This window comes from Adiantum capillus-veneris, chromosome 6, assembly GCF_014529385.1.
Source record: "Adiantum capillus-veneris isolate H3 chromosome 6, ASM1452938v2, whole genome shotgun sequence".
NCBI classification, from domain to species: Eukaryota; Viridiplantae; Streptophyta; class Polypodiopsida; order Polypodiales; family Pteridaceae; genus Adiantum; species Adiantum capillus-veneris.
The window spans coordinates 49477791-49504419 of record NC_140936.1 but is presented as its reverse complement, the minus strand read 5'-3'; the positions used below and the strand labels follow the sequence as shown (position 1 = coordinate 49504419).

General features: G+C 42.5%; 1 protein-coding gene across 1 annotated transcript; it reads right to left on the bottom strand.

Annotated features, from left to right (window-relative positions):
• Window positions 1–5157: 5157 nt before the first annotated feature.
• Window positions 5158–10572, bottom strand: LOC147455483 (putative pentatricopeptide repeat-containing protein At3g15130). Its single transcript, XM_086514254.1, has one exon. The coding sequence runs from the start codon at window positions 10138–10140 to the stop codon at window positions 7231–7233; it is 2910 nt and encodes a 969-aa protein (XP_086370380.1). The 5' UTR covers window positions 10141–10572; the 3' UTR covers window positions 5158–7230.
• Between the last annotated feature and the right edge of the window lie 16057 nt (window positions 10573–26629).

The window sequence follows — 26629 nt, the reverse complement described above, 5'->3', positions numbered from 1 at the left end:
GTGATTAGTCCACAAAGGGGAGTAAGACCAAAGCTTTGTGTAAAGCTTCAAACTTATCATGAGACACAACCTTTTCCAAGAGGACCACTCCTGTAGAGAAGCTCTTCTTGACATGATGATAATGCACCTTGATGTGCTTTGTGTGAGCATCGAACGTTAGGGTTTCTGTTTAGGCTACTTCTTGCTCAACCATGATATGCATGAGCTATTGAGCACAAATAAAACATTGCTATAATGAACTCATGTGGCATGGCAACCAACCAAATTTGAATCTAAAGAAACATTAAATCCGGTAGCAATAATCTCCCCTTGGGATAGCCAAACCCAAGATGTATAGTTCTACTCAAGTAGCAAAAGATCCGCTTAACTACCTTTGAATGCATAGACCTTGGTTCATGCATAAATTTGCTCACCTACAAGATTGCATACGAAACATATAAGACTAAGCTTCAAACCTATCTCCATAGGAGTAGCAATAGGCTTGTAATCTTCAAGACCGAATCTATGTAGCAATTTCTCAATGTACTTTGTTTGACACAAATCAAAACTTTCATCGACCTACTTAAACTTCTTACACTGTATGTCCAAATAATGATGCAAAATCCCCAAATCTATCATTGCAAAATAGGCAACCAATTTAGCCTTAAAATCAGCAATATATCCCTCATTTAGTTCAATGAGCAACATATCCTTAGCATAAAGCACAATGATCAGAAATACATCATTTAACATGCTTGACCTATGAAGTGCTCTCAATTGGACTATTTTGAAAACAGTGTGTCGCCAAGTAAGGAGGCACTGGCGCTTGACTTTTACTATACAAACCCTTCTTAAGCCCGCGCACCTTGTGTTCTTGCTCTTCTTGACAAAAACTATGAGGTTGAGATACATACACTTCCTCATACAATGCCCAACTCTTTGGCATACCCTTTTGCCACCACAAGTCTACCCTCGTAGAAATTAACACTACCATCAGGCTTATGTTTTAACCTGAAACCCCACTTAATACCATTGGCTTTTTTTCCATGAGTATTTTTTGAATTTTTGCTTTATCAAATGACAAAAGTGTGATAATCATGGTGAGAAGACCAAAATGCCGTTCATTACTTATTATGCATAATGGAAAATAGAAACTTGATTTACCTTAACCAACCCATGCACCAAGAGAGAGAGTAAACAAAACTTAAAGCTTGATTATCATGTTAAAACATGTTGTTTTAAAGTTATGGAGCATTGCATACCAAATACTATTGTATGCTCTAAACACTAGAAACATCAAGGTCTAGCGAATAAGAGTTCCCTGACTCAAAGTTAATTCTATTTATATAGCACTCACCATAATTGTGAATACCATCACATGGTAAGAAGAATCAAGAAACTTTTGTATGTATAACCAAACCTATAAAAGACAAGGTTATTGCATACATAAAGCCCATAATTGCTAGAAAGGGATGGAGTAGTGAATGCAAATTTTTTGCAAGTTAAGTTTTCTTTCATACAGTAATTATGGGAGTGTAGTTACTATCTTCTGGTGAGTTGGACCATTGGTCACTCTCCAAAGACAGCTAGAAGACACATGTATTCAGATTCCATCTCTATAGCAAGACAAGGTTCCTCTATGAGCAAGGCCAACTAAGAGCTCCATGTATGGCATGCATGGCAAGGGGTCTTGATAGTTAAGCCAAAAAGTTCTAACTAGATTACTCTACTACCCAAGGTCTCCCATTGACATCAAAGATATGACATAGGAAGGAGGAGAAGGTCTAAGTCTTCATCAAAATTGGATTTTATAAGTCTATGACAAAATGAATCGGACTTATATTCTCCAGTTCCTCACAAATAAAGGACTTGGACCTAGCAGTGATGAGGCAATTTTTGGGCATACCAAAGCCAAGATAGCCATGGGATACTCACAAGAACAACATGTGTAAGACCATGGGTACTTGCATGTTGATGGCCTCTCGTCCAACTACCTTAAGTAGAGCTCCTTGGCTCAACTACCATGACCCTTTGCCATGCATGCCATACATGAGATTCCTAACCATTGGCCTTGCCATGAAAATGGCTTCTATCCAAGCTTTACCCTCAGGAGGCCCTAGTCATGGCATTAGCCCCGACCCCTTCCCCCCTTGGAGAAGGGTTTTGTTCCTTGAAAACAAAAGTAGAAATCTCATAGAACACTAATGTTTTCACAAGCGGATCCAAACCACTTAATGAAATCTTGGTGAAAAACATGTGCTCATGACCTTGGAAACACATCCATAGACAATCATAATCCATTGGAGATGTTGAAAACTTTTGAGACATTCTAGTCTTACATATACTATTTATTTTTTAAACAAATTGTCATTAACATCCATATACAATCTTCTCTTCGACAATTGCATAAAGATTGAGAGAATTTGCACACAAAAAATCCAAACATTGTGGATTTTACTCGTACTACTATTGAAGTAAATCCAACTAAAAGTAACATGTGCTTCCCCTGAATAATTAAAGTTTAATTTATACTTTAGCCATGTATATACCAATGTAAATTGAGCCTATTGTCAAGCCCACCCGGAGTGTTTGAACTTGAAAGTGAACTATATATTGAGCTCATGAGATCTTCACAATCAGAAGCAATAGCCATGCAAAGGTGGAAAAGATTGAATTTTGAAGTTAATAGGAGTATCCTATGTATCTATGCTCCATGAACTGTAATTAGCAAATGACATTTATTTTTATGAATAGGGAGTTCACTCGAGGAGGTCACTATGTATAAATTGTATGTGTCGCGTGCGTTCAAGGACTATTTCTAAACCTCCTTATCTGTGAATTTTTTATAGATAAAATACACCCTTTTACTATTCAATCTGTATTTATTTATTTTAATTCCATTTATAGTACCCTTCTGTATGTGAAAATACGAGATATAATAAAATCTTAATAATCCCTTGTGCTGCACTTACGTGATAGTCACATAATTATTAAGTGCCCCCCTCAGGGAATTCATGAGGAATCCATATAGATAAAGAGCTCTATAGGAATCCATACCATCCCTCTTGATCAACAATGAGCACACTTTTCACATTTCTGCATGGGTAAAATTTCATGTTCATGTATTTTCAAACACGCTACCTTGTTAAACATACAATCTTCAATAATTTTAAAAAATATTGAATGTAATGCTCAAACCATAATTGTAGCATATGTACAAATAATTGAAACATAACAAATAGTAAGCATAAACTACCCAAAGACGACCTTAGTAATCTCCGAGTTACTCATCCAAAATAGTGTGAAAGTGAATACTTAACATTTATGGAGAAAAGAACCTTGCTAAAAACCTGGAACCATACAAAGACATGAACATACATCATATTTAGCTTCAAAAGATTTTTATTTACATGAAATAGCCCTTGTTATGTACGTTAGATAGACTCATAGATAGGTATGCATGTCCCAACAATTTAAGATGCCTACAACCCAAATGTCTATGAGGTAGTCATGCTTCTAAAACTTGTTTCATAAATAAACATGAGCATAACTTGCTATGTTAATGCTTTGCTTACAACATTAACAATAATAATTGTACTTGTATCCAACAACCGCGACCACTTAAATGAACTAGATACCTTGTCGTGAAAATGGTTCTCTCAAATAGGAAGTGACAAGCAAGCATCATGGACTTGTTGTGACACCTATTAAGTATGGTTGTTAGTGTCTTATACCATGAGAACGCATATCCTCCACATGTAAAGTATGACTCTTACAATGATGTCGAAGTCTTAGACATCCGTGTCGTATCCTTCCAGAAAAGGGGTTACCATGTGTGGAGGTATCTTAACACACTCTATGACATGAGTGAGAGGGGCCCTCATATGAACTAGATACCTTGTCGTGAAAATAGTTCTCTCAAAATGGAAGTGACAAGCAAGAATCATGGACTTGTTGTGACACCTACTAAGTATGGGTGTTAGTGTCTTATACCATGAGAACGCATATCCTCTACATGTAAAGTATGACTCTTACAATGATGTCGAAGTCGTAGACATCCGTGTCGTATCCTTGTGGAAAAGGCGTTACCATGTGTGGAGGTATATTAACACACTCTATGACATGAGTGAGAGGGGCCCTCATATGAACTAGATACCTTGTCGTGAAAATGGTTCTCTCAAATAGGAAGTGACAAGCAAGCATCATGGACTTGTTGTGACACCTACTAAGTATGGGTGTTAGTGTCTTATACCAGAGAACGCATATCCTCCACATGTAAAGTATGACTCTTACAATGATGTCGAAGTCTTAGACATCCATGCCGTATCCTTCCGGAAAAGGGGTTACCATGTGTGGAGGTATCTTAACACACTCTATGACATGAGTGAGAGGGGCCCTCATATGAACTTGCTCCACACCATGTTGATTTTGCTAAACTAAACTCCACGAGCTCCTAGACCATGTTGTCAATCCCTGTGGTTGGCAACATGTGGCCAAGTGCAAAGATCTCTACCCTTGAAATCATGCGATCTTCTTAATGTTTAAGCTTGAGGATGCATTATCCCCTTAATCCAATTTTGCTGCCAGATTTGGAAAACTTATAGCTACTTAGAATAGTAGGCACACTTGTACGCTAACTCTTACGGCTTTCAGTGATTCTACTCATTTAAGTGTATAGAACGTTGTCACATGGATAAATATCTTGATTTAAGTCATCTCTTGAAATGGTAATGGTAATGTGTAGACATGCAAGGCCTTGCCCTCACAGAACAAGGGTGCTGACAATGAGGCCATTGAATATAGATATCCCCTATCCTATATATGAAATATTGAGATGGGGGAAATCAAGGGGATCATGCTCCCTTGAGAAATACCTCTTACCTGCATATGACATTAAAGACTTTCTATTGCCATTGACTCCGCTACCTTTTATATCTAGTGAACTTCCAAAAAGTAGGCGTTACTATTATTGAATACCATCCATTGCCATTTCAAGAGCGTTATTGTGTTGCATGGGTTGAATACCTCAAGATACATAGTGATCTTCCAAAACAGTAGACTGTTCATACAAATAGTGAGACCCCAAGGGGCACTTGACCTGATCAAGAATGTTTCAAAAGCCTAGAATATTCAACAGCATGTAGAAAGAACAATGGTTAAAACATTGCAGTCCAAGGATCAAGAAACCAAGGGACTTTCTGTTGGTGGCCTATTTTGAACATCTCTCTTTATACTAAACGACAGTGAGCCACCTGCCCGCCCGCCCGCCTGTCCGGAGGATGGGTCATGCACTCGTTCTTGAGGTAAGGCCAGAAGACACCAAAACAGAAAATCACCTCAAGTGATCTACCCAAGGAGGTGGTGACCATTTCTTTGGGGAAGAGTCCAGGGAAACTTGAACTTTCAACCTTGAGGACTCCAAGAAAGCACTGTTTTAAGAAGATCAGCTCATTTCTCATGAACACTACCAAGGATGTCACAAAAATGAGGGACTGCTTTCCTTCTTTCAAAGGTGAGCCATGAGTTGCAACGAGATGAGGACCGCTACCATTAGGCAAAAGGCCACTTATACAAACTACTGTACTTCTATCACGGTTGGCAGAAGTAAAACCATCCAACTTTGTCCCAAATCAGCCCACCTACTTTTAAGCCTTTTGGCTCATAGCTAGATATTGAAGTTTTCATGGCAATCTCCCCTTAAAAGGAACACACTCAATGTCCATGGTATTAGCTTAGGGCTCTTATCCTTGACGACTCCAGAACATTCTCCATGGGTGGATTACCAGAAGAAGAGCATTTCATTTAAACCTAAGCTTTCCCAAATAAGGAAACTAGATTCCTTTACATCCAGCACTGTGTCAAAGGAAAAACTTTTCATGAGGCATCAAAGCTCCAAAAACTTCATGCAAGAATAGTCATATTTCTCCTTTCCTTTTCTGCTGGAAATAGGACTATTCTTGCATCCATGTCTATCATAGGATAGAAGTTAGACAATGCGGTCCAGTCAACCGACGATACAAGCTTCAATTTTTTTTTGCGTAGTAGATTCTCAGAAAGATTACAGCCATTATGAAACTAAAGCTTGCACCTGACCCACTCCCAGGACCAGCCAAAGGAGTAAAGTTGCAATATGCCAATGTGACCCAATGTAAGCCATAAATCATACATCCTCAACCTTTCAGGATCCGATCCAACCTTAAACGGTGTCCAAATGATATGGCCATTTATAGAAGTTGTGAGATGAATCAACAACATTCTAATAACCTGTTTATGATGATAGAGATTCAAAGGATTGATTACTCCCACTCTGTTTTATACAGTGCACGAGTGGAGGCCTTGCCACGACACTATATACCACAGGGTCTTAATGATTCCTTGGCTGTGGGATCGACGGTGGGCAGCCATTCGCATGTATCTCGAAACGGGCGAATGTTGGGAAAAAAGTCGACGGCTCCTTGAAAATTTCTTCCTCCCTTTCCTGCCTCTAATGAGCACAATTTCTACTGTGGGTGTGACTGCGTTCAGGACCAGGAGAAAAAACATCGTACATCATGTACCAGAAAATCACGAACATTTTCTTCCTGCTTGGCCGTATCGCTATATGGCTTGCCAACACACTCTCTAATATCACTTGAAATTTCCCAGTTCTGCAAAGTCTTTGGCATGCTTAGCATAGACTACGCTTCTCATCAATTTATTCAGACTGCTATATTACATCACTAAGATTTGAAAGCAAGGTTTCAGCTGGAAGAGATTGTAATACTGCACATGTGCTACTCGAGAAACGATACTGATCTATCGAGTTGCCTGTAATGAGCCGTTAGTTGTCACATCCCCATCAAACTGTACAATATAATGCAGCTTCCAGCTCATCTCCCATGGTTGTATCCTGTAGGATTCCAATTTACTTGTTATCTATTGATGTAAGGCTCAATCTTTAACTTTGTATCATTCAACCTCAGAATATCAACACTAATCTTCATAAGGTCAGAAAGGTCTGGAGTTCAAAATACAATAAAGGCTGCAAAAAAGCAGCTGTTTGCTATGCACACGCTTCCGTCGTACATCCATGAACATGAAGCCGTTTGCCACTCAAACCAAAATCAGAAGAAAAGCATGTAGGCTAAGGGACTTCAAAGTACCTTCTTAAGGTCAGAAGGGCTTAAGATAAACAGCTGTTAGTCAGACTGCCTCATGACATTCTCCGAACAAGAACATAGGACCTTGGATTCATATCATGCCTAATACATATCACCAGTAATCACCACAAGAGCACTTCCCGTTCTTGAAATCGTGGAAGCCGATCTTATCTTTACAGACAATATTACACCCTTCCATCTTAGATATGAATGCCAATGTTGTGTGACAGTCTTCGCAAATTCGCAAGTTCTTTACAACACGTACTTGAGATCCTTCAGTTGTATTCAGCAGTCCACATGCGACAGCAAGCCTCTCACTATGTTTGCAAGAGAGGTTACTTGCATCAAAGATCTCTTCTGTGGCATTCTTGTACCCTTTCTCATCCATTTCAGAATATACTTGTTGAAGCTTTGCATGCAACTCCTTGTACTGATCGTCATCGACATTATCCTCATTAAACGTATGGACAACTCCAAGCAATTCAACCCAGCTTTTGCCTGGTTCCTTCAAATCCTGAAGCATTGCTTCTATCTTCTTTGCCTCTTCCCACATGCAAGCATCCATATAGATGTTGAACATCAAAACAAATGCAGCTGAATGTTCATTATCCAGTCTCATCACGCATTCAAAGGCATGCCTACCAACTTTAACATTGGCCCACTTCCTACAAGCACTCAACACGCTACACCATCCATATAGTGTGGGTTGATGAGGCATTTTCTCCAGCATCTCTACAGCCTCTACAACCTGGCCAGCTCTGCCTAAGAGATCAATTACACAATTAAAATGTTCTGATGTTGGAGGGACATTATACTCCTTGGTCATATCCTCAAAGTAAGTCCTAGCTTTGAATACAAGGCCCGCATGGCTACAGACAGAGAGAATGCTCAAAAATGTTATTTCATCTGGACAAATACCATCTTTTCGCATCTCATCAAAAAGTTCAAATACGACCTCACTATGCCCTTGCCGAGAAAAACCCGTGATCAATGCATTCCAAGATATAAGATTCCACGATGGCATTGCATAGAAGACATCTTGTGCATCCAATACATTTCCACATTTGCCATACATGTCGACCAATGCATTTCCAAGCAACAATCGATCAGCTTCAAGTACATGAACTACGTGTACAGGTCTAGCAGGCATCTCCATGCACTCAGCATGCAAGATCCCTCTCTTTACAACATCAGAATGCAATTCTTGACCGACATCGATTGCCCCAACTCTAGAACAGGCCTTCAAACTGCACGCCATAGTGACAGCACTAGGGACTACACCCTCCCCCTGCATCTTGTCTAGACAATCAAGTGCTTCCCAACCAAAACCTTTGTCAGCATAACCTGAAAGTAGAGCTGTCCAAGAGATGACATTTCGAACCCCTGGCCTCCCAAAGGCATAATGAGCATCTACTAATAAGCCACACTTTGCATACACATCCACTAAGGTGTTACTGATTAATTCTGCTCGCTCTAATCCCTTCACAACTATGTCTGTATGCACTTCTTGGCATCTGATTGAGGACCCTACTAGTCCACAAGCTTTCAAACTGCAATTGAGAGTAGAAGCATTGGGAGACATACCTTCAAGCTGCATCTGCTCTAAGTGATCCAATGCATCATCACCAAGTCCATGTTCCACAAACCCAGCAATAAGTGAATTCCAAGATACCAAAGTTCGATTGGGCAGCTGATCAAAGACTTCCTGTGCTTCTTGAAGAGAGCCACATTTAGCATACATGTCTACTAAACTATTGCCAAGGGTAGGGTCACTTCTATACAACTCTATGGGTATATCAGCTTGTATTTGTCGACCTTTGTCTAGGGATCCTGTGCTGCCACAAGCTTTTAGGCTGCACAAAAGGGTCGCCGAGTTCGGAGAAACCCCATCCTCTTTCATTTCCTCTAAGCACTTCAAGGCCTCCTTACCACAGCCATTATCAACATAACCTGAAATCAACGTGGTCCAAGAAATAACATCTCGGGCAGTCAGGTGCTCAAGAATGTGCCTAGCCTCCATAAGTCCACCGCACTTGGTGTACATATCAATTAGTGCATTACATAAAAATAGCTGTCCGTCAAATCCAAGTTTGACAATTGTGGAGTATGCGTCATGTCCCTGATTTAGATGCTCAATGTTACAACAGGCCTTCACGCAGCACAACAGTGTCACATTATCTGCAGCGACACCTCGAGCATTCATATTGTTCAAGCAGTTTAAGACTTCTTCGGTACGCCCATGTTCTAGATAGCCTGTCATTAAAGCGTTCCATGAGATAACATCACGGTTGGGGAGCTTCTCAAATACTCCTGTAGCTTCATCCAAGTATCCACATTTGGCGTACATCCCTACCAATGTGTTGCCAATAAGAAGATCACTTTCCAGGCCCTGTTTGTAAACTTCATTATGAACATCTCGACCTTTTTCAACTTGGTTTAGTCTTGCACAAGCTTTCAGTGGAGTCAGAATTGTTTCTCTGCTATGTGGTACCCCATCTTCCTGCATCTTCGCAAAGAGGTGAAGAACATGCTGCAAGTCTCCTTGATTAAAATAGCCTTTCAGTAGAGAAATCCATGAAATCTTCCTTTGATAAGCCAAGCTGTCAAAAATTTCTTGCGCCTCAGACAAACTTCCACAGTCAACAAACATAGGCACAATGTAGTTTCCGAGATCTTCTTGGATGTCCATCCCCAGGTGGCGTACATGTGCGTGAAATTGCTTTGCACAATCCAGATTCTTTTCCCTCCTACATCTATTGGAGATGGAAATGAGCATTTGCAAGGTGAGTTGTGATCTGTACCGATCCAGAGAAGCAAGCAACTCATCCAAGCTGGAGGGCCCATCAAATATTTTTTCCAGCAGCGCAGTATCTGGTTGATAGCGTGCTTGCAAACTGTGGCATGGATCTGTACCTGGAAGCCTGCACGTGTAGCCATAACTGGAATGGCGGGGAGTGTAGCTCATCCACTTTTCATGACCTGCATAACTTAGATGAAGTTGCTCTCCCATGGTGGCATTCATGGCTAGCGCGATCGCAAGGTGCAAGAGCCGAGCAATCAATGGATTGCAGACAAGTTACCGACGTGTGGAAGATCTGAGCTCTCTGATGAGTACCATGGATGTTCATGGTGCGGGAGATTTACACACGGGCTGATTCTAAGTTATGAATGACTGCCCTGCTTTTTGGCTACCTCGCTAAGCATTCCCATGCATCGCCCGTACTCACACTGTAGTCCTATACGATTTGCTGCTCGCAAGGATGGCACTTTGGTGGTCCGCGGATATTGAGGATCATAAATAAATGGTTTCTTGATGAGGGAGCAGGGGGTACCGGCTGAAGTCGAAAAAGACGGGAGTCAAGTGAAATTCGGGGAGGGGAGTAAGCGCAATCCGAAGGTGTCGCACGAGCAGGGAAGTCCTGTACATTGCCTGCATGGATTCAAGTTCGACTCCAGAGTTAAACTTTTAACTTCATGTGCAAGCGAAACATTTAAGAGGTGGAGGAAGGTAGAAAGAATCTGCTGTGTTAACTGAATGTGTAATAAATGTGAAACTAATTTTGAAACTAGAGTGCTTCGTCAGCCTGCATTATCGGAAGTGGTAGAAGCATCGAAGCATTGAAAAAGAGTATATATTAGTAAAAAGAACATAGAAGTGAAAGCTGTGAGAGAGAGAGAGAGAGAGAGAGAGAGTGCGCTTTTTTTTTCCAACAAATCTTGTTAGCGTAAGGGAGTAGAAGTCACTCATACATGTAAGAACGTATATACTGTTTTTTTCTCATGCAAGCACTGAATAAGAGTATACATCCGTAAAGAAGAATGAAGAAATGAAAGGAAGGAGAGAGAGAGAGAGAGAGAGAGAGAGAGAGAGAGCTTATTATTTGTTTTGCACAAATCTTGTTACGCTAAGTGAGTGTAAGTCACTGAAACGATTTGATGTAAATAGTATGCCAAAAAGTTGATGAATTAAGAACGGAACTAAGCAAACGAGAGTTGGGAAGACTTTGAATGTAGCATGCAATGACTTCTTCACAATGAAATTGACCAAACTTCTGTGGAGAAGAGGAGGAGGACTAGGTAACAACACATATCAGTGGGAGTTTTTGATGCAGGAAGAAAGGGCTATATCGATAAGATGCTCTTCAAAGTTGCGCGTGTGGCTAACTGGTTGACATAAAAATAGCACGAAACGAATTGTTTAGCCGACTGAAGGTGGTTGGAGACCACATTAGAGTAATTTAACTGTATAGTCTCGAGTAGGCCGAGCACGTCCGCAATCTGCACGAACAACATACAATGGTGTTTTGTGGAGCAACCAGCCAGCACGGCGATGTCGATGGTGATTTGTCGATCGAGTGTATTCCAAGTGATGTAATGTGGATGCCATGGGGTAGGTGGCTGAACTGGCCATGGAATGAACTCACTCCATTTATGCATGTAGTGTCTGAGCACCCGCTCTTGTAAATGTAGGTAAAGACAGTATTGCAACTATACATTGCAGTCTCAAATTCTGGCTGCTGCTCAATCACATCAGCTGGAATCGGCCTACCCATTCTAAACTGAAAAGAAAAAGCATTTAAATCAAAGAAGTTGATAAGTTGTCATGTCTGTCATAGTTTGAATGGAAAAAAAAAGACATTGTTGTAGCCAGTGATCAACGTTATATGACAAAGACAGTGAAAAAAACAATGAAATGAAGATGACAGAAGTTCGCAGCTATATTTTCTTTTTTTTTCAAAAAATAATATTTTCTCAACCTTGGTAGATGTCCAGAACAAATGTTATAACCTAATGCAATTGTTGTTTTGTGTTGTTTAATATAGAAATGTTCCAAGTTTCTAGCTTTATGTATATTGGTACTGGTTGCTAAAGTGGTAATTTCAAAATTGTCCTCGAAAGGACTATGTGCCTGCATGTCCGCTCGCATTCTCCTCGAAGGATTGCGCTTGTGCTGGCTAACGCGTTTATGGATGTTATTCGTGACTCCGATATATCTCCTATCGTTTTTCGTGTAGCGTATACTGTAGACTATGTATTCTTCCCGCGATGCTGCTTTTTCTGGGGTGGAAGGCCGATGCTTGTCTCTGGTTGTTGATGGGTGTCTAAATCTACAGTCCATGCAGATCGGTTAGGTCAATAAAAAAATGACGGTGCTACGGAGGAATGAATGGAAGCTAGTGATACTTGTTATCCATACTTGCCTTGGTCTATTGCAAATGGCTCGTATGGAGAGGCTACTTGGCCGTAATTTGATGCCTTGTGTTCGCTGTAGTGCCATGCTACCTTGTGGATTGTGATAGGTGGATTAGTTGCGTCGTGCGTGTGGTTTGCCGAAGTCATGAAATTTGTCAAGATAGCGGCACAGTTTTCTTGAGTAGCTTTTGAAAGTTCAGCTAAATCAATGTTGTAACCAAACCGCAGCTGCTCCATTGTGTACAGTGTAATTCCTTCAGTGTTTGTGTCGAGGAGTTGTTGTGCTTCAGCATTACGCAACATACTCTCATCATTCTCGTACTGGATATCAAGCTCTTCAAGTATTTGCTTCATGAGACCTGCAGGATGTAGGAGCAAGCTGGTTAGCGTAACAGACAGAAGGCATTATATTTTTCTTTTCTAATAGTACTTGTTGTCATCCTCTCTGTGTTTGGTGTGGCCATCGTTTGGTTTAGAGCTTTATATCTTGCGTCGCACTTATTCATGAAGTTGCGACGCTCTTGAAAAGTATGGAACCCTCAATATACGGATGGGGTTTCTCGCCTGCTGAGTTAGCCAATCTCATCTGCTTAGTCGTGAGGTAAAATCTCTTAGGTTGTATCACTGGTTGCGTTTCCTTTGCATTGTTCGTGTATTGCTTGAAGAGCTGCACAGTAAGATGAGTGATTGATTCGCATGTGTATACATAGGCAGATGCAAGATCAGACAAGAGTGCAAAATGTACTGTGTTGTGATCCATTGTTTGATTCAGTTTCCTACACGTAAAAATAATTATTTTGATGATCTCTTACAATATTTCTGAAGCATAAGATCCGACAAATGTTCAAACTCAAATGAATGAAGTGAAAAAGGGAAGAACAGTAAATTTACAAAAGGTGGATCAGAGTGAGCAGGGGTGATAGGGAAGATGTCTCAGCAATGCAACATATTGAACATGACAAGTCCACAGAAGAGAAGATAAGTAGTTGAACAGAAATTTCTGCTTTACATACAAGGCAATTACAAGGCGATTTAATCAGTTTAATAGAAAGAGGAATTGAGACTGAAGAGGGGGTAGGAAACATTCATAGTTAGAAGGTCAAAAATCTAGATGGTGTGAACATCTCTGGCGTAGGGAGCTGTAGTGAATGTAGCCGGGTTTGATCAGTGACGCGTGATAGCATCACGTATAGAAGGCCAGGGGCAAAAACTTCTTTTACAATGAGCAAGACGTTGGTGTTGATTGTTGCGTCTTGGGACTTGTGTCCAGTCATAGCATAGGCAAGAGCTATTGGGACTGTGGATTTATGGTACCAGTGCCCATTGAATGTCCGCCTGCTATGCTTTGACCGTCGAAGTGTAAGTTCCAGTTTGGATGTGTCCAGTGTGACTTTGATTGCTTTGACGCCTCCTTCTTCATCTTGGAGGATTTCGTCTACGCGACATATTGATCCATTGGCTGCTCCAATTGTTAAGTCTATGTTCTCTGTTATCAGCGCCTTTGCTCCTTCTACTATTCTGTCAATTGCGTGGAAGTCGGGATCTTCCAGCCATGCTTGGAGCTAAGGGAAGTTGTGTGCATTCATCTTGAGGCTGATTTGGATGATGTGACTATGCTGATGGAAGCGTTCCAAGAGAAGGTTATTATAATATCAAACGTCACTCTTGTGTGTGCAAATGATCGTCATATTTCTATCCATGTGTTTCTCTATTTGATCATGCTTTATGATGCGGTCACCGAGCGCATCGTGGATCTCTTTCTTTGTGGGGAGCCTAACTCTTATTATATTGAGGAACTCTATAAAAGAGATATCTTTTGCATGGCGCACTGAGCAAGATATAATGTATGTAGTAGCAGTGGACCAATAAGTGGAGCTTGTGATGTGTCATGAGTAGCACTGATCACTTTGATTCCTGCATACCGGCGGCAACTGTGCCAAATCATCGAACAAGAAGACCTTTTTATCTTTGAATGGGTCTAGCAGTGTGCCGTTGGTGACATTCACAATTTGTCGTACTATGAGATCAAAAGTTTGCTTTGTTAACATAGAAATCTCGTCTATGATAATCGTGTCTGCTTCTTTAATACTAACGTATTTGTCATTAGTTTCGGAGATTGACAGGGGATATTGTTGTGTGCGCACTGGTATCTTGAATTGGTAATGGACAGTTGTTGCAATGCTGCTTAACCTCGTGGTTGTTGCACCAGTCGAAGCAGCGAGTGTGACAATTCTCCCTTGCATTATGAGTTGGCTTGTGATATATCTTATGAGGAAGCTTTTGCCACTCCCAGGAGTGCCTGTGATCACATGCAGTCCACCCTTTGCTGCTATGAGCTTCTTGTAGATCTCTGCTTGTTCAGATGTCAGTGACGCGTTTTGGACGTTTTGAAGCTCATTTAGAAGGGTAGGTATACGAGATGACGTGTCCTGTTGCTCGTAGTCTGTTTGCACATCTGGAGATTGAAATGAGGCAGCCTTTGTTATGCTCTTTAGCAGCACGTTGTAAAAGAAAGCCTCCGGATGATGCCCTGGGTGGAAGTCTGTGAAACGGACTAGGCGGTGTTGCCGCTGCAGCGATTGGCCGTAGGTATTCTCCTCTAAAATACTTATTTTCCTTTCTTTTCCCTTCATCACTGTGTAATTCTTGTGGAAGTCGTAGAATGTAAGCTTCTCCAGAGTTTGTGGTCGTGCGCAATACAGATCAACAGGGTGCAGCACGACATCATCGTTGTGAGAAATGATTCGTTATCGTAGTGTCGGGGGTGATGAGTCGATGTATTGGACGGTATCACTCTTTGAAATGATTGGGATTTGCAAACAATTTAATGCCACTTCTGTTGTTGAGATAGGTTTCGATAGTAAGAGGCTGAGATCAGCTTCAATTTTACAGTGTCAAGGCCACCTAGGCCTAAGCGCTCTGCATCTTCTGAGCGGATGTTGAGATGGCCCATTGGTTTAGTTTTGAGTGCATACTTCAAGACGTAGTAGGACAACGATGAATTGGTGACCCGCTATATATTCACATGTGTACCCCATAGCAGAAGCAGTGTAGGGTGGTACGGTTCGACATTTCTGTCTTCATGTCGGGGCCTGAAGTATTTCCATCTGTGATTTTGTTCCTTGAAGACTAGGTTTGGATTTGGTTGCGCACGATATGGAAACCTGTGTTTACATACTCCATCTCTTTGACCGTGGTAACAACTTGTACGGAACTTGTGAAGTTGTTTCCTGAGTACGAGTTCTCGGAGCTGGCTTACTTCTGGCAAAACCAAAGAGCTAGTTTCTGTCGGGATGTATGCAGCTATTTCAGCAGATAGTTGCTCTTTGTCTTCTTCATGCATCCACAGTATGACATGAGCATGCAATGATCCTCTATTTTGGACCTCATATCTAACCAAGTGGTGTTGCACACGGCCCAACACACCTTTCGCAAGTATATATTTGGACATAAGCATTTGGAACTTAGAGTGGAAGGTGAGGGCGCATTCGACTGGGCAGTCTGTCCAAGTGAAGAAGGCGTTCAACTGACCTGCAATTAGCTCGATCATGTCAATCTCAGGCTATCCTGTGTCTGTGATCTCATCGGCAGTGAAAGTCAAGAAGAAATCAGGCATTCCCCATTCGTCCACCATTGCTATCAAGTCCTTTAGGTTCTTGCGGTGCCACGAGCAGAAACCTGGCATGCTGGAAGGGGTGTTGTGCCGAAGCACATGTCTCATAGTATCTTCATCAGTTGCTGTATGATTGGCCCTCTTGTAGTTGGCAATGTCCCTTTGCAACAAGCTCGTGTGTGTATTGTTAGCCAACATAAGTGTCTGCTTTAGTTGGTACATTATGAGCAGGTATGGCTTATACAGGGTGTAAACGGAGAACAAAGTCGATGCATGTATCTTTACATATATAGTGAAGTTGATTTTACCATCATATTGGCCTTTCCCAAAAGGGAACAGGAATGGAAACGCTGCTGTCTCTATTGTGACGTCGTTCACGAAGCTTGATGCGGCAGGCATGCTGTTGGGCTTGAAAGTAACTGTTCTCTCTAGCAATTGTTGACGGCCACGGAGCTGCAGAGAAGCAAATTCGTAAGTATCTCTAGCAGTGAATGCTCTTCTCCTGGCTGGTTCAACGATGTTTTCAATGATACCAAACATCAAACTTGTGTCAAGCTGCGTCATCAGTGCAAACAGTGCGTTGTCTTGTTGTTGTTGAATGGTCTTGCTCACACTATCTTGACTTAGTATGCAGAGTCCAAGCTTCTTATTCGATCGTTCAGCCATTGGCATGTACTTTTGTAGTACGAAGTTGTTCTCAAGATTGAATGCAAGTATGTCTGCCACTTGTGATGTAGCTAGATCTTGCTCTGTGAAGGTTGTTATATGCTCTTTACTCCATGATATCAGAGGGTTATCTAATATTGAACGTCTGTCTAGTGTACCTCGTGCAATTGTTGTCACTGTTGAGATGGCATTGACAGATATGTTGATGACGCTCAGTAGCTGTATGTGAAGCTGATTTCCGTTCAATATTCTTCTGGTGTAGTCTGGAAGTAAGGGCACACAATATCTGCGACGTGCACTTGAGTTTTCACAAGTGGAGCACTGCACCCATTGCGTTTCTATTTGTGTAGCCTCTAAGCTGGATACCAATAGACTGCTAGCAAACATTGCAATCGATGTCTCGTCTGGAGCTCGAGTACAATCAAAAGAGGCACTTCTTAGGATGAAAACTACACCACAAACAAAGCATATGCTTAAAGGTTTGAATGTCGCTGCTACATCTGAACTCCATCAGTGTACTAAATTGACGATATCAATCCATGATTGTGAGCATGGTAGAAATCCAGCCTTCTTCTTGATTGAAGTGCAATGTCTTGCTTTCGATCTGCTGAGGTGTATCCTATGCTTTCGGTGATGGTCCATTGAAGGCTTAAGTCGAACTCAATCTTAATGATTCAATGCGATGAGAACCTTGTGATATTTACTTACTAGTCACGGCTAAGCAACGAACAGTTCAAGCGTTTGAAACAACCATGTACCTGGTGCTGGATTGTGCCGTTGTGGGGTTTCGAACTGAGAAGAGGCAAGTGATAGCTGATTTCCTGAATGTCCCTTGCAAAGAATAAGTACGAAGTGTTAGAAAAGTGATAGCACAATGTTGAAGGTTCTAAGAGTAATCTCATTATTTGTATGTGTTCTTTACCTCTTATGTTATAGAAAAAAAAGAAAACATGTTGGTGTCCCTGCACGGGGGAGTTTGCACAGTCCTCCCCAATTTTTATAATACGAGGGAACGTGCCATTCCCACGGTAGCATGCAATTTTCAGTGTGTTCCTTTTTACTGTGTCCTCGCGTTCAATATTAAAATGTGGCACTTCTTACTCACCGCACATTGGAATATGTCGCTGTTGCAAATGTAGAGGAGATGTGTCCAAGTTTCTCTTGATTTGTTTGCAGTGAAACACGGTAGAGTTAGGCCATAAGTAGTTGCGCATGTAGAAACGAGCTGAGTAAGGTAGTTGAAGGTGGACATACACACAAAGCTGCTATGATTGCTATGCCTGGAAGGCGCAGAGGCTTTACTACAGATGAAGGTCAATTCGAATATGGCGACGAGGCAAACAATGACATTGTCGACCTTCTACTGCTGGAATGAATAGGGAGGAGCTTGGCCTACAGAATCTATGATATTGAAGAATGCTCTTGCCATGTCGACGAGGTAGGCTTTTTTTCTACGAGCAAGAAGGCCTAGTTATTGTCGTGAACAGTACTATCATTCCTTCCAGTGAGACCCCTTTATCCTCAGCATGGACACCCCCTACTCGTGCATAATAACTCTCCCCTCCTAGACGTTGCACAAGGTGGACATGGTCTCAAAACATTAAATAAGTGACATTGTCGACCTTCTACTGCTGGAATGAATAGGGAGGAGCTTGGCCTACAGAATCTATGATATTGAAGAATGCTCTCACCATGTCGACGAGGCAGGCTTTTTTTCTACGAGTGAGAAGGCCTAGTTATTATCGTGAACACTACTGCCATTCCTTCTAGTGAGACCCCTTTATCCTCAGCATGGACACCCCCTACTCCTGCATAATAACTCTCCCCTCCTAGACGTTGCACAAGGTGGACATGGTCTCAAAACATCAAATACGTTATCCAAGAAAGATGCACTAGCAAGTAATGAAGATCTACATGACAATAGAGGAGATGTGTCCAAGGTTCTCTTGATCTGTTTGCAATGAAACACGGTAGAGTTAGACAATAACTAGTTGCACCTGCAGAAACGAGGTGAGTAAGGTAGTTGAAGCTGGACATACTGTTCAACTAGCCACTGGGTCTTGTTACACACAAAGCTGCTATGATTGCTACGCGGGGAAGGCGTAGAGGCTTTACTGCAAAAGAAGGTCGATTCCAATATGCCAATGAGGCAAACAGTGACAGTGTCGACCTTCTACTGTTGGAATGAATAGGGAGGAGCTTGGCCTACAGAACCTATGATATTGAAGAAAGCTCTCACCATGTCGACGAAGCAGGATTTTCTTCATGGCTCTTTGCTTTCATGTGAACATGCATAAGGTGTCAGTACAATAGCTAGCGGGGCGTTGTCGCTTTCAACACCATAGATGGGTGTTGCCACTCTCAGCACCATAGATCAGAGAATGAGTGGAAGACAGAAGGGTCCGATGGTTCCATTAAAGCTCTGCGCGAACAAGTACTTCTAAATTTTGTCTCCATTGGTTTCTCTTATATGACTTCATATGTGAGTAGGAGCTGCTAATTAACCTCCTAATAAGTTTCTTAAGCGTAGGGTAAACACGAGCTATTGTGGAGCACATAAGAAAATCATGGAAAGGAAGGTTAATCTGTAGACCCACATGCAACGATGCTTGTTTGCTTCCTGCAGTACTAGTGACATAGAAGTCACAGTCTCGTGTAGAAATTACTCCTGTGAGTATGTGTGTGCAGAAATTTTAACGTGCTACGATGATGGCTTCGGTTGAAAGGAGGACCATCAAAAGATGTTATTGTGTGTGCGGAAATTTTAACGTGCTGTGATGATGGATTTGGTTGAAAGGAGGAGCGTCAAAAGATGCTACTAGCTTCACAGACTTCTCTCTCTCTCTCTCTCTCTCTCTCTCTCTCTCTCTCTCTCTCTCTCTCTCTCTCTCTCTCTCTCTCTCTCTCTCTCTCTCTCTCTCTCTCATACAGTGGCCAAAGACGTGGCCAGAGACAAACCTGTAGACAAATCTCGAAGCTGATTACTTCTAGAATCTACAAGCTTCTTGTGGAGAAGATCGAATTGCTCCTGCGAACTGCTTACTTCTTCTGGAACCTACGGACTGCTTGTGGAGAAGATCGAACAACTTACTTCGTGCGAACTGCTTGTGGAGAAGATCGAATTGCTTGTTAGAGCTGCTTACTTCGTGCGAAGTGCTTGTGGAGACGATCGAATTTCTCGTGAGAGCAATGGAGAATGCTCTTTTTATTTTATTCACTTGGTAACTTTTGGCGGCGTAGTTTTTACTTAGAGCTTATGACCGCTGGCCTGTTGTGGTAGCTTATGTCGGCGTACTTTTGCAGTTTTAGCACAATCCGGCACAACAGTGGGCATTGGCGGTGCAGTTCAACAAGAGGCAGCGCAGGGCAGCATGATGCAATAGGCGAATTCTGCTTGTTATTTGTATGCTTTTCTGTAGTGAAGACAGGTGTTTGACGATGTTGTTCTTTTTAGAGCTTGCTGGGCTTTTGACGGCGCTGTTTTTTTTAGAGTTTTTGAGCGAGACGCACAGGTGTTTTTAGATTTTGAGCGAGATGCACTGGAGCACGTGGGTTGTTGAGGGGCCAAGGACTGGAAAATGGCCACTACGCTAACGAAGTAAAAAAAGACAATCAAGTGGAAAATTGAGAAGATTCTGTGGTTGTTTCAAAAGGTGAGGAGATGCGATTTTTTTTTGTGTGTGCATGTCTGCATGCGTTGTCCACGTTTCTCTCTCTTTGGATCTCTCTCTCTCTTCTCAAAGCTAGACGCATGTTTTTTCCATGTTTCTCTCTCTTTGGATCTCTCTCTCTTCTTGCAGCTGCTTCCAGAACTCTCCCTATTTGAGCTCCGATGTGCTCTCTCTCTCTCTCCCCCCCCCCCCCTTTACATCTCTCTAGCGAATTCCAAACCGATGCACCTTGTGTTTGACACAGATGTGCACTCAATCGGTGGACTTGTTGAGCCCACGAGGACTGCAAGAGAGGGCGAGGTGGACCTCTCTCTCTCTCTCTCTCTCTCTCTCTCAGTTATAACATGTGGCTTCCCACAGGAGTGATAGATCGCCCTCTTGCTCATCCTCCTCACCCCGTGTATGCATGCATGGTTCATCCTTACCACTCAGCTTGCGGATCCCTTTCTCATCTTGTGAGTCCAGGGGTTGTAATTTGTTGTTAGTAGCAAGATGAGGGTGTTGTGGAAATTATGGGAGAGGGCTTTGAGACGCCGGGCTTATGCACCCATGAGAAAGGCACGGCTAGTACTTGATTCGGTGAGGGCCGCACCGGGGAGAAAGGGAGAGGTGGAAATTGAAGTTGGTCTGTGTGCATGGGGTGGGGCCAAAGGGCGGTGGTGAATGACAGAGGTAGAGGGCCATGGATGCAAATGACGGATTTGGGGGGAGAGAGAGGAAGAGGGGCATCTCCTATTAAATGGGTTTTCTAATTAGGAGAGCCAATATGTTGAATTTTGAGCTTAAAAAAAGAAAATTCGAGATTCTCTTTGGTCTCTCTTAGATACTAGTCTGTAGGTGTGCCGAATTTGTAAGTTGTGTATATTAGGAAGGGAATGGGGTCTAAGGGTGCCTCTTTATTTGTCATGGGATTAAAAAGGAGATTATGGAAGGGGCAAATGGGTGGATGCCATATGTGGGTATGGCAAGGCCTAAAAGTAAGTGGTCAGACTTGTACTCCTTTATAAAATATAAAGAGAAAATATTTTATAAATTCAAAAAACTGAACTTTTCTCTAAATAGTTAGGTAAAAACCAATCCTTTCTCTCTCTAGTGGTTGCTAGTTTCTCCCCCCTCTCTCTTAAAAATGTTGGGCACATTTTTGATACCCCTTGTTTTGTAAAAATTGCACATATGGACATGACTCCCGATGTCAAAAGGTGTGTGGATTTCTTTTTGTGGGGTTTTTAGCTTACTTTAGCAAGCATATGTACTTGCAAGGTGCGTCGCTAGTGTAACGCTAGCTGTCGGGTTGCCTTGGTTGCCCATAAGTGAGTTTTTTGAAGTGTCACTTGTATATAACTTAAAATCTTGTACAAACTTAAAAAAATTTAGCCAAAGTGCAAAAAATTGCAGGTTTTGGGTCGTTTGGCCTTCTCCATGCTTTCTAATGCAGTTTTTGCCCTCGCCTTGCCTTCTCTATGTGTAATCATAAAGGGACAACTCTTTGTTCGCGTCAATTTTTCTTAGCAAAGTGTAGAATCAATTTTCTTCATCTTAAGCTTTCTCGCCGGTCATTTTCAAGCTTTCTTCCAAGCTTTAAAGTTCCCCAATTGGAGTTGTGCTCTTCAAGTTACAACTAGTTCTCTGTAGGGTTATGGCTATGGAAGCCTAATGGCAAATTGTGTACAGACACATTGGGAGGGCATGTATCTATGAATTGTGGAATTGATATTGAAGTTGTAGGTTTGTGATGTTCAATTTTGAAAGGGAGTTCCTTTTCTTCATATGCATTGGTCGACGTGTGCAGTAAATTCGTGTTTTGACAGGGTTTTGCTCCTATGTGCTATGGTCCTTTGGGTGGGCGTCTGCTTTTTTGTAAATTCCCAAGGGAGCATAGGCCTTTTGGTTGGGGTTTACTACGAGTTGGTTTGGTATACTTTTTGGTACTGAGGTTGAAGTTGGAAAGCTCTTGGGCTATATAGATATAGAGGTGTCCCACTTTTTATTTTGCCCAATACCATCTTTGTGTACCATCAAGAATCTTGCTCTTTATACAACTAAGAACATGGATGTGAAGTGATTAATCATAAGTATTTGTCTATAGTTTGTGCCACTATTCCCCATGGCATCATCAGGTACTCAACGACCTAGGAGTGTCATTGACTCCATTTCATGCAGCAACAATGTACAAGACGACAGTGGATGTTGGGCAATGATGGAGTTCAAACGATTGATGTGGGTGACAATGCAACGAGAATGCAGCCCAGCTCAAGAGGTGCACACTAGGTCTCAAGGTGATACATGGCTTCTCGAGCACACCATTGGAAGGGAAGAATCATGGAGTTCAATCAAACACAAGACAGAAAGCGGCTTATGAAGATGCAACATGTGTATGTTGCTTCACAACTGAATTTATTTTGACATTAATTTTAAGTGCTTTTCAAAAAGTGAACTTGGGTATATAAGTGACTTTCTAGGTTTTAAACTTCATTTCTCACATTCACAAAACTATAGCTCTAAGCTGTCTTCGCATCTTCTTCGTGAACGAGAACCCATGACAACGTCTTCTAATGCACTTCTCACATAACTAGAAAAGGTAGGACTTGCGGATCGAGCACATGAACTACTCAGTGTGTTTGAGGGGATGATTGACATGCAAGCCACTGCCAATCTTCATGCAGAGGCATTTGAAATCTTTCTTGACTACATGGCGCAACACATGGAAGAATATTCCATAGTCCTTGAGGGATCCAACACGGCATGGCTGCTAGTGGATCTCCTCAAAAATCTCTATGCGGCCGACAAAAAATTTCGCTTTTGCTTGTTGAGGTTTGTTAAAGGGCTCACTAAACAGGACTGCACGACAGAGGATGAGGATGATCTCATTGACTTGGGCATGGGGTGCATAGGCACCCAATTCATTTCTTGGGACATGGTTCTGGCCTTACTTGTTCTTGACGGCATGGATAAGGGAAAATCAAAGAAAAAGGGCCAACCAAAAACCATCTGTGACCATTGTGGAGGAATCATATGAAGTTACGAAGAGGTTGACGAGTAGATTAAAGCATCTATGGCACTCCTCCTCTTGCAAGAGCCTAGCTCCACTAAGGAGGAAGATTGGATGATAGAGGGAGATGAGGTGTTGGAGGAAGTCCGTGACCTCCAAATTCTCATTTTGCATGCAGTGGTGGTGGATGATCATCACTTTTTGTTCCTTGACGACATTGCCAAAACACTAGGACTTAAAGAAGATGAGTCGATCTCAGTGCTTTCTATTTATGCGGGCATGAAGGATCCTAGTGGAAAGGAAGAGAGAGTCAAATTTCAAATTGACTTTGAAGACCAAGGTGTTAGGCCTAGGATAAGACCGGGTAGCAAGCCAAGGTCCAAGATGAACATGCAGTATAGGGGGTTTCGGGCACGGTTGGGTGGTTAGTGGCATGCTCTTGTCCCCTCTATCTCACATTGGTATCAGAGCTCAGGGGGAGGGAGAGCTATGGAGGAGGGAGGAGCCTTGCATGATTTTTGCATGGTGCATGCATGGGGGTTTTATCTCTTTCTCTCCCTTGTTTTCTGTGTGTGTGTGTGTGTGTGTGTGTGTGGGCGGGCTTGGGCAGTGAAGGAGGAGACGTGGGCATGGCCCCTTGAATAGGCAGAGCCAAGGCGATCGAAGATAGCCATGGGAAAGTGCTCTGGGCGGGCTTGGGCAGTAAAGGAGGAGACGTGGACATGGCCCCTTGAATAGGCAGAGCCAAGGTGGTCGAAGATAGCCGCGGGAAAGTGCTCTTGTACATACAAGGAGCAACGACAACCTGCATAAAATTGAATGTAGCCGACATCTGTGAGATCTCCTATGTGTGTGGAGGATTCTGCGCTACTGTTGCGAGGCCATAAGAAGTCTCCACCAGGCACCATGGTCATTTTCTTTTGTGACATCTCTACGTTGCCGCCATGGGAGGATTCACATTTTTTTTCCACAAATTAGGTCTCCCTAATTTGGGCACCCTTACCAACTAAGGACACATGCCCATGGCCGTGAGTAGCGGAGAATGCTTGGAGAAACATTTTGAGGGGAAAAGTGGCACCAGAGGTCAAGATCAAGGTGTAGCAAAGGATCATGGTGAATAGCAAAGTACAGAAAAATAAAATTCATCTTGGAAACTCCCGAGGGTTTGTTGGGGTATAAAGCCCAATGTGGTCGCCCAGGTAAGTGGGCGGGCCGCCAGGTATGTACACATATTCTTTTGTAAAAACCTAATAAGAACTCACTATGCTCTACACATTACAGTAGAGCGAGTTCACCATATCGTCGTGCTCTTCTTCTCGCACTCTCTCTCACGTCGCACTTCCGCTCGTACTCCTTCAATTGGTATCAGAGCACAAATTGAGGCTCGGGGCAGCACTACAGGAGGCTAGAGTCACCAGCTCAGATTGGAGTGAAATTCGATAGGCGAAGACACGGCCCCAAATCCTATGGGATGGCCCGAGGGGCTCGGCGTTCTCAGATTTTCATTCTGAGGTCATCTCGGCCACCGTTCGGCTTCGACAAAGGTCTGTGCAGGCCATTTTCGACTACGTGGTCTTGGAGGGTGCAGATCCGACTCTATAAATTTGGGGTTTTCGGCCTACGACTGCAGGTGCTGAGGATATCGACACTCCCAGAGTGTTGATTTGTGGCTGTCTACACATCGAAGGACGGCTCACAGTTCTTGGAGGCGTGTCACATACGACACGGGCGCATCTACACACAGACTGTAGGCGACATCCACTAGTTCATCAGGTAGCTTGTGTTTGCTGCTTGATATTCCAGATTTCATCCTGACATTGCAGGTACTTCCACATGGGATGTATTGTCAGAGATGATGTATGTTTGTTGAGGGTTTGCTCGCTGTGAGTCACACAGCAAACAACCATCGCAGCGGTTACAACATATAGTGGAAAATTTGTGGATGTATGATTTTGTGGGAAGTCTATGTACTGTCAGATTTACTGCAGCCTTTTTTGAGGGTCGAGTGAGGTTTTATTGAGCTCGGGGATTCTCGAATGTTGAGATCCTTTCGGTGATACAGGTCTTGGAGCGATCCCTCGACCACCCTTAGATAGGCAGCTAGGATGTATTGACTGTGAGTTAGACAGTTGGGATTGCATCTTTGCTTTACTGCCGTTGAGGCATTGTCACAGTCTATGCTTATAGGACAGTGACAGGACAGTGAGAGACAGTACAGGTGCAGGGCAGGTTTACCCGCAGCTTACAGTGTCAGAGAGACAGTGTTTTTTGAGCTGTTTTTTTGGTCTGTTTTTTGAGTACACCAGAGCCATTTTACAAAGGAGACTCTACCGAAATTTATGCAGAATCTGAAGCTTTCTTGGTTCATTTGACAGGTTGATATTGGTTCAAAGGTCAGTTTACAGGGGAAACTCTGCCGAATTTTTCCCAGGAAAGTAAACCACTGTGAAGCGTAGCTATGGCTGGATCACAGGACACTGCTCTTTACAATATCAAGAAGCTGGATGGAACCAATTTCCCATTGTGGAAGAAGCAAATTTGGCACGTGTTGGTACAAAAGAAGTAGATAAAACCTATAAAGCTCAAGGGGATAAAACCAGAAGATATGGACGAAGATGAATGGAGCGAAATGGATGAATTGGCACTTTCTACCATTATGCTGACTTTGGCAGAAAGCGTTTACTTCAATGTAGCAGACGAGATGTCGGCTTATCAAGCATGGTTAAAGCTGAGTGATCTTTATGAGAAGCAGAGTGCAGCTTCACAGGTATACTGGCTTAAGAAGCTTGTTGACTTGAAGATGAAAGAAGGGACACCTATGTCCAATCATCTGAATGAATTCAACACAATCTATAGTCAGTTGTCAGCTCAAGGTGTCAAGTTTGATGAACGTGTTAGAGCTATGTTCCTGTTGATCACTTTGCCGGAAAGTTGGGACACTTTTCGCACAGCTTTGAGTAATTCTGCACCTCCAGATGGTTTGAACATAGCAGGTGTAGAAGGAAGTCTGCTTACTGAAGAAACCAATAGAAAGACAATGGACAAAGGCAAAGGAACAGCCTTAGTTGTCAGGGGAAGGACCAAAGAAAAGTACAAAGGTGGAAAGAGGAATCAGTCTCGTAGCAAGTCCCGCAGTGCTAAAGGCAAGAGTGACATAGAATGCTACCATTGTGGCAAGAAGGGTCACATGAAAAGAGACTGCAGAGAATGGAAAGCAGAAAAAGGCAAAGAGAAAGCTGAAGACCATGGTGAGAAGAACAAGTCCTCAGTGAAGATTCAAGAAATAAATGTGACAAACACTGTTGCAGAGGATGACAGTCTAGTGTCAGGAGACATATACTTCTTGAAGAATACAATGGACTCAGCTCTTCTTACAGCA

Excerpts from the sequence above, each read along its gene's own strand:
- LOC147455483 (XM_086514254.1), bottom strand. The coding sequence starts at position 10,140 with ATGAATGCCACCATGGGAGAGCAACTTCATCTAAGTTATGCAGGTCAT.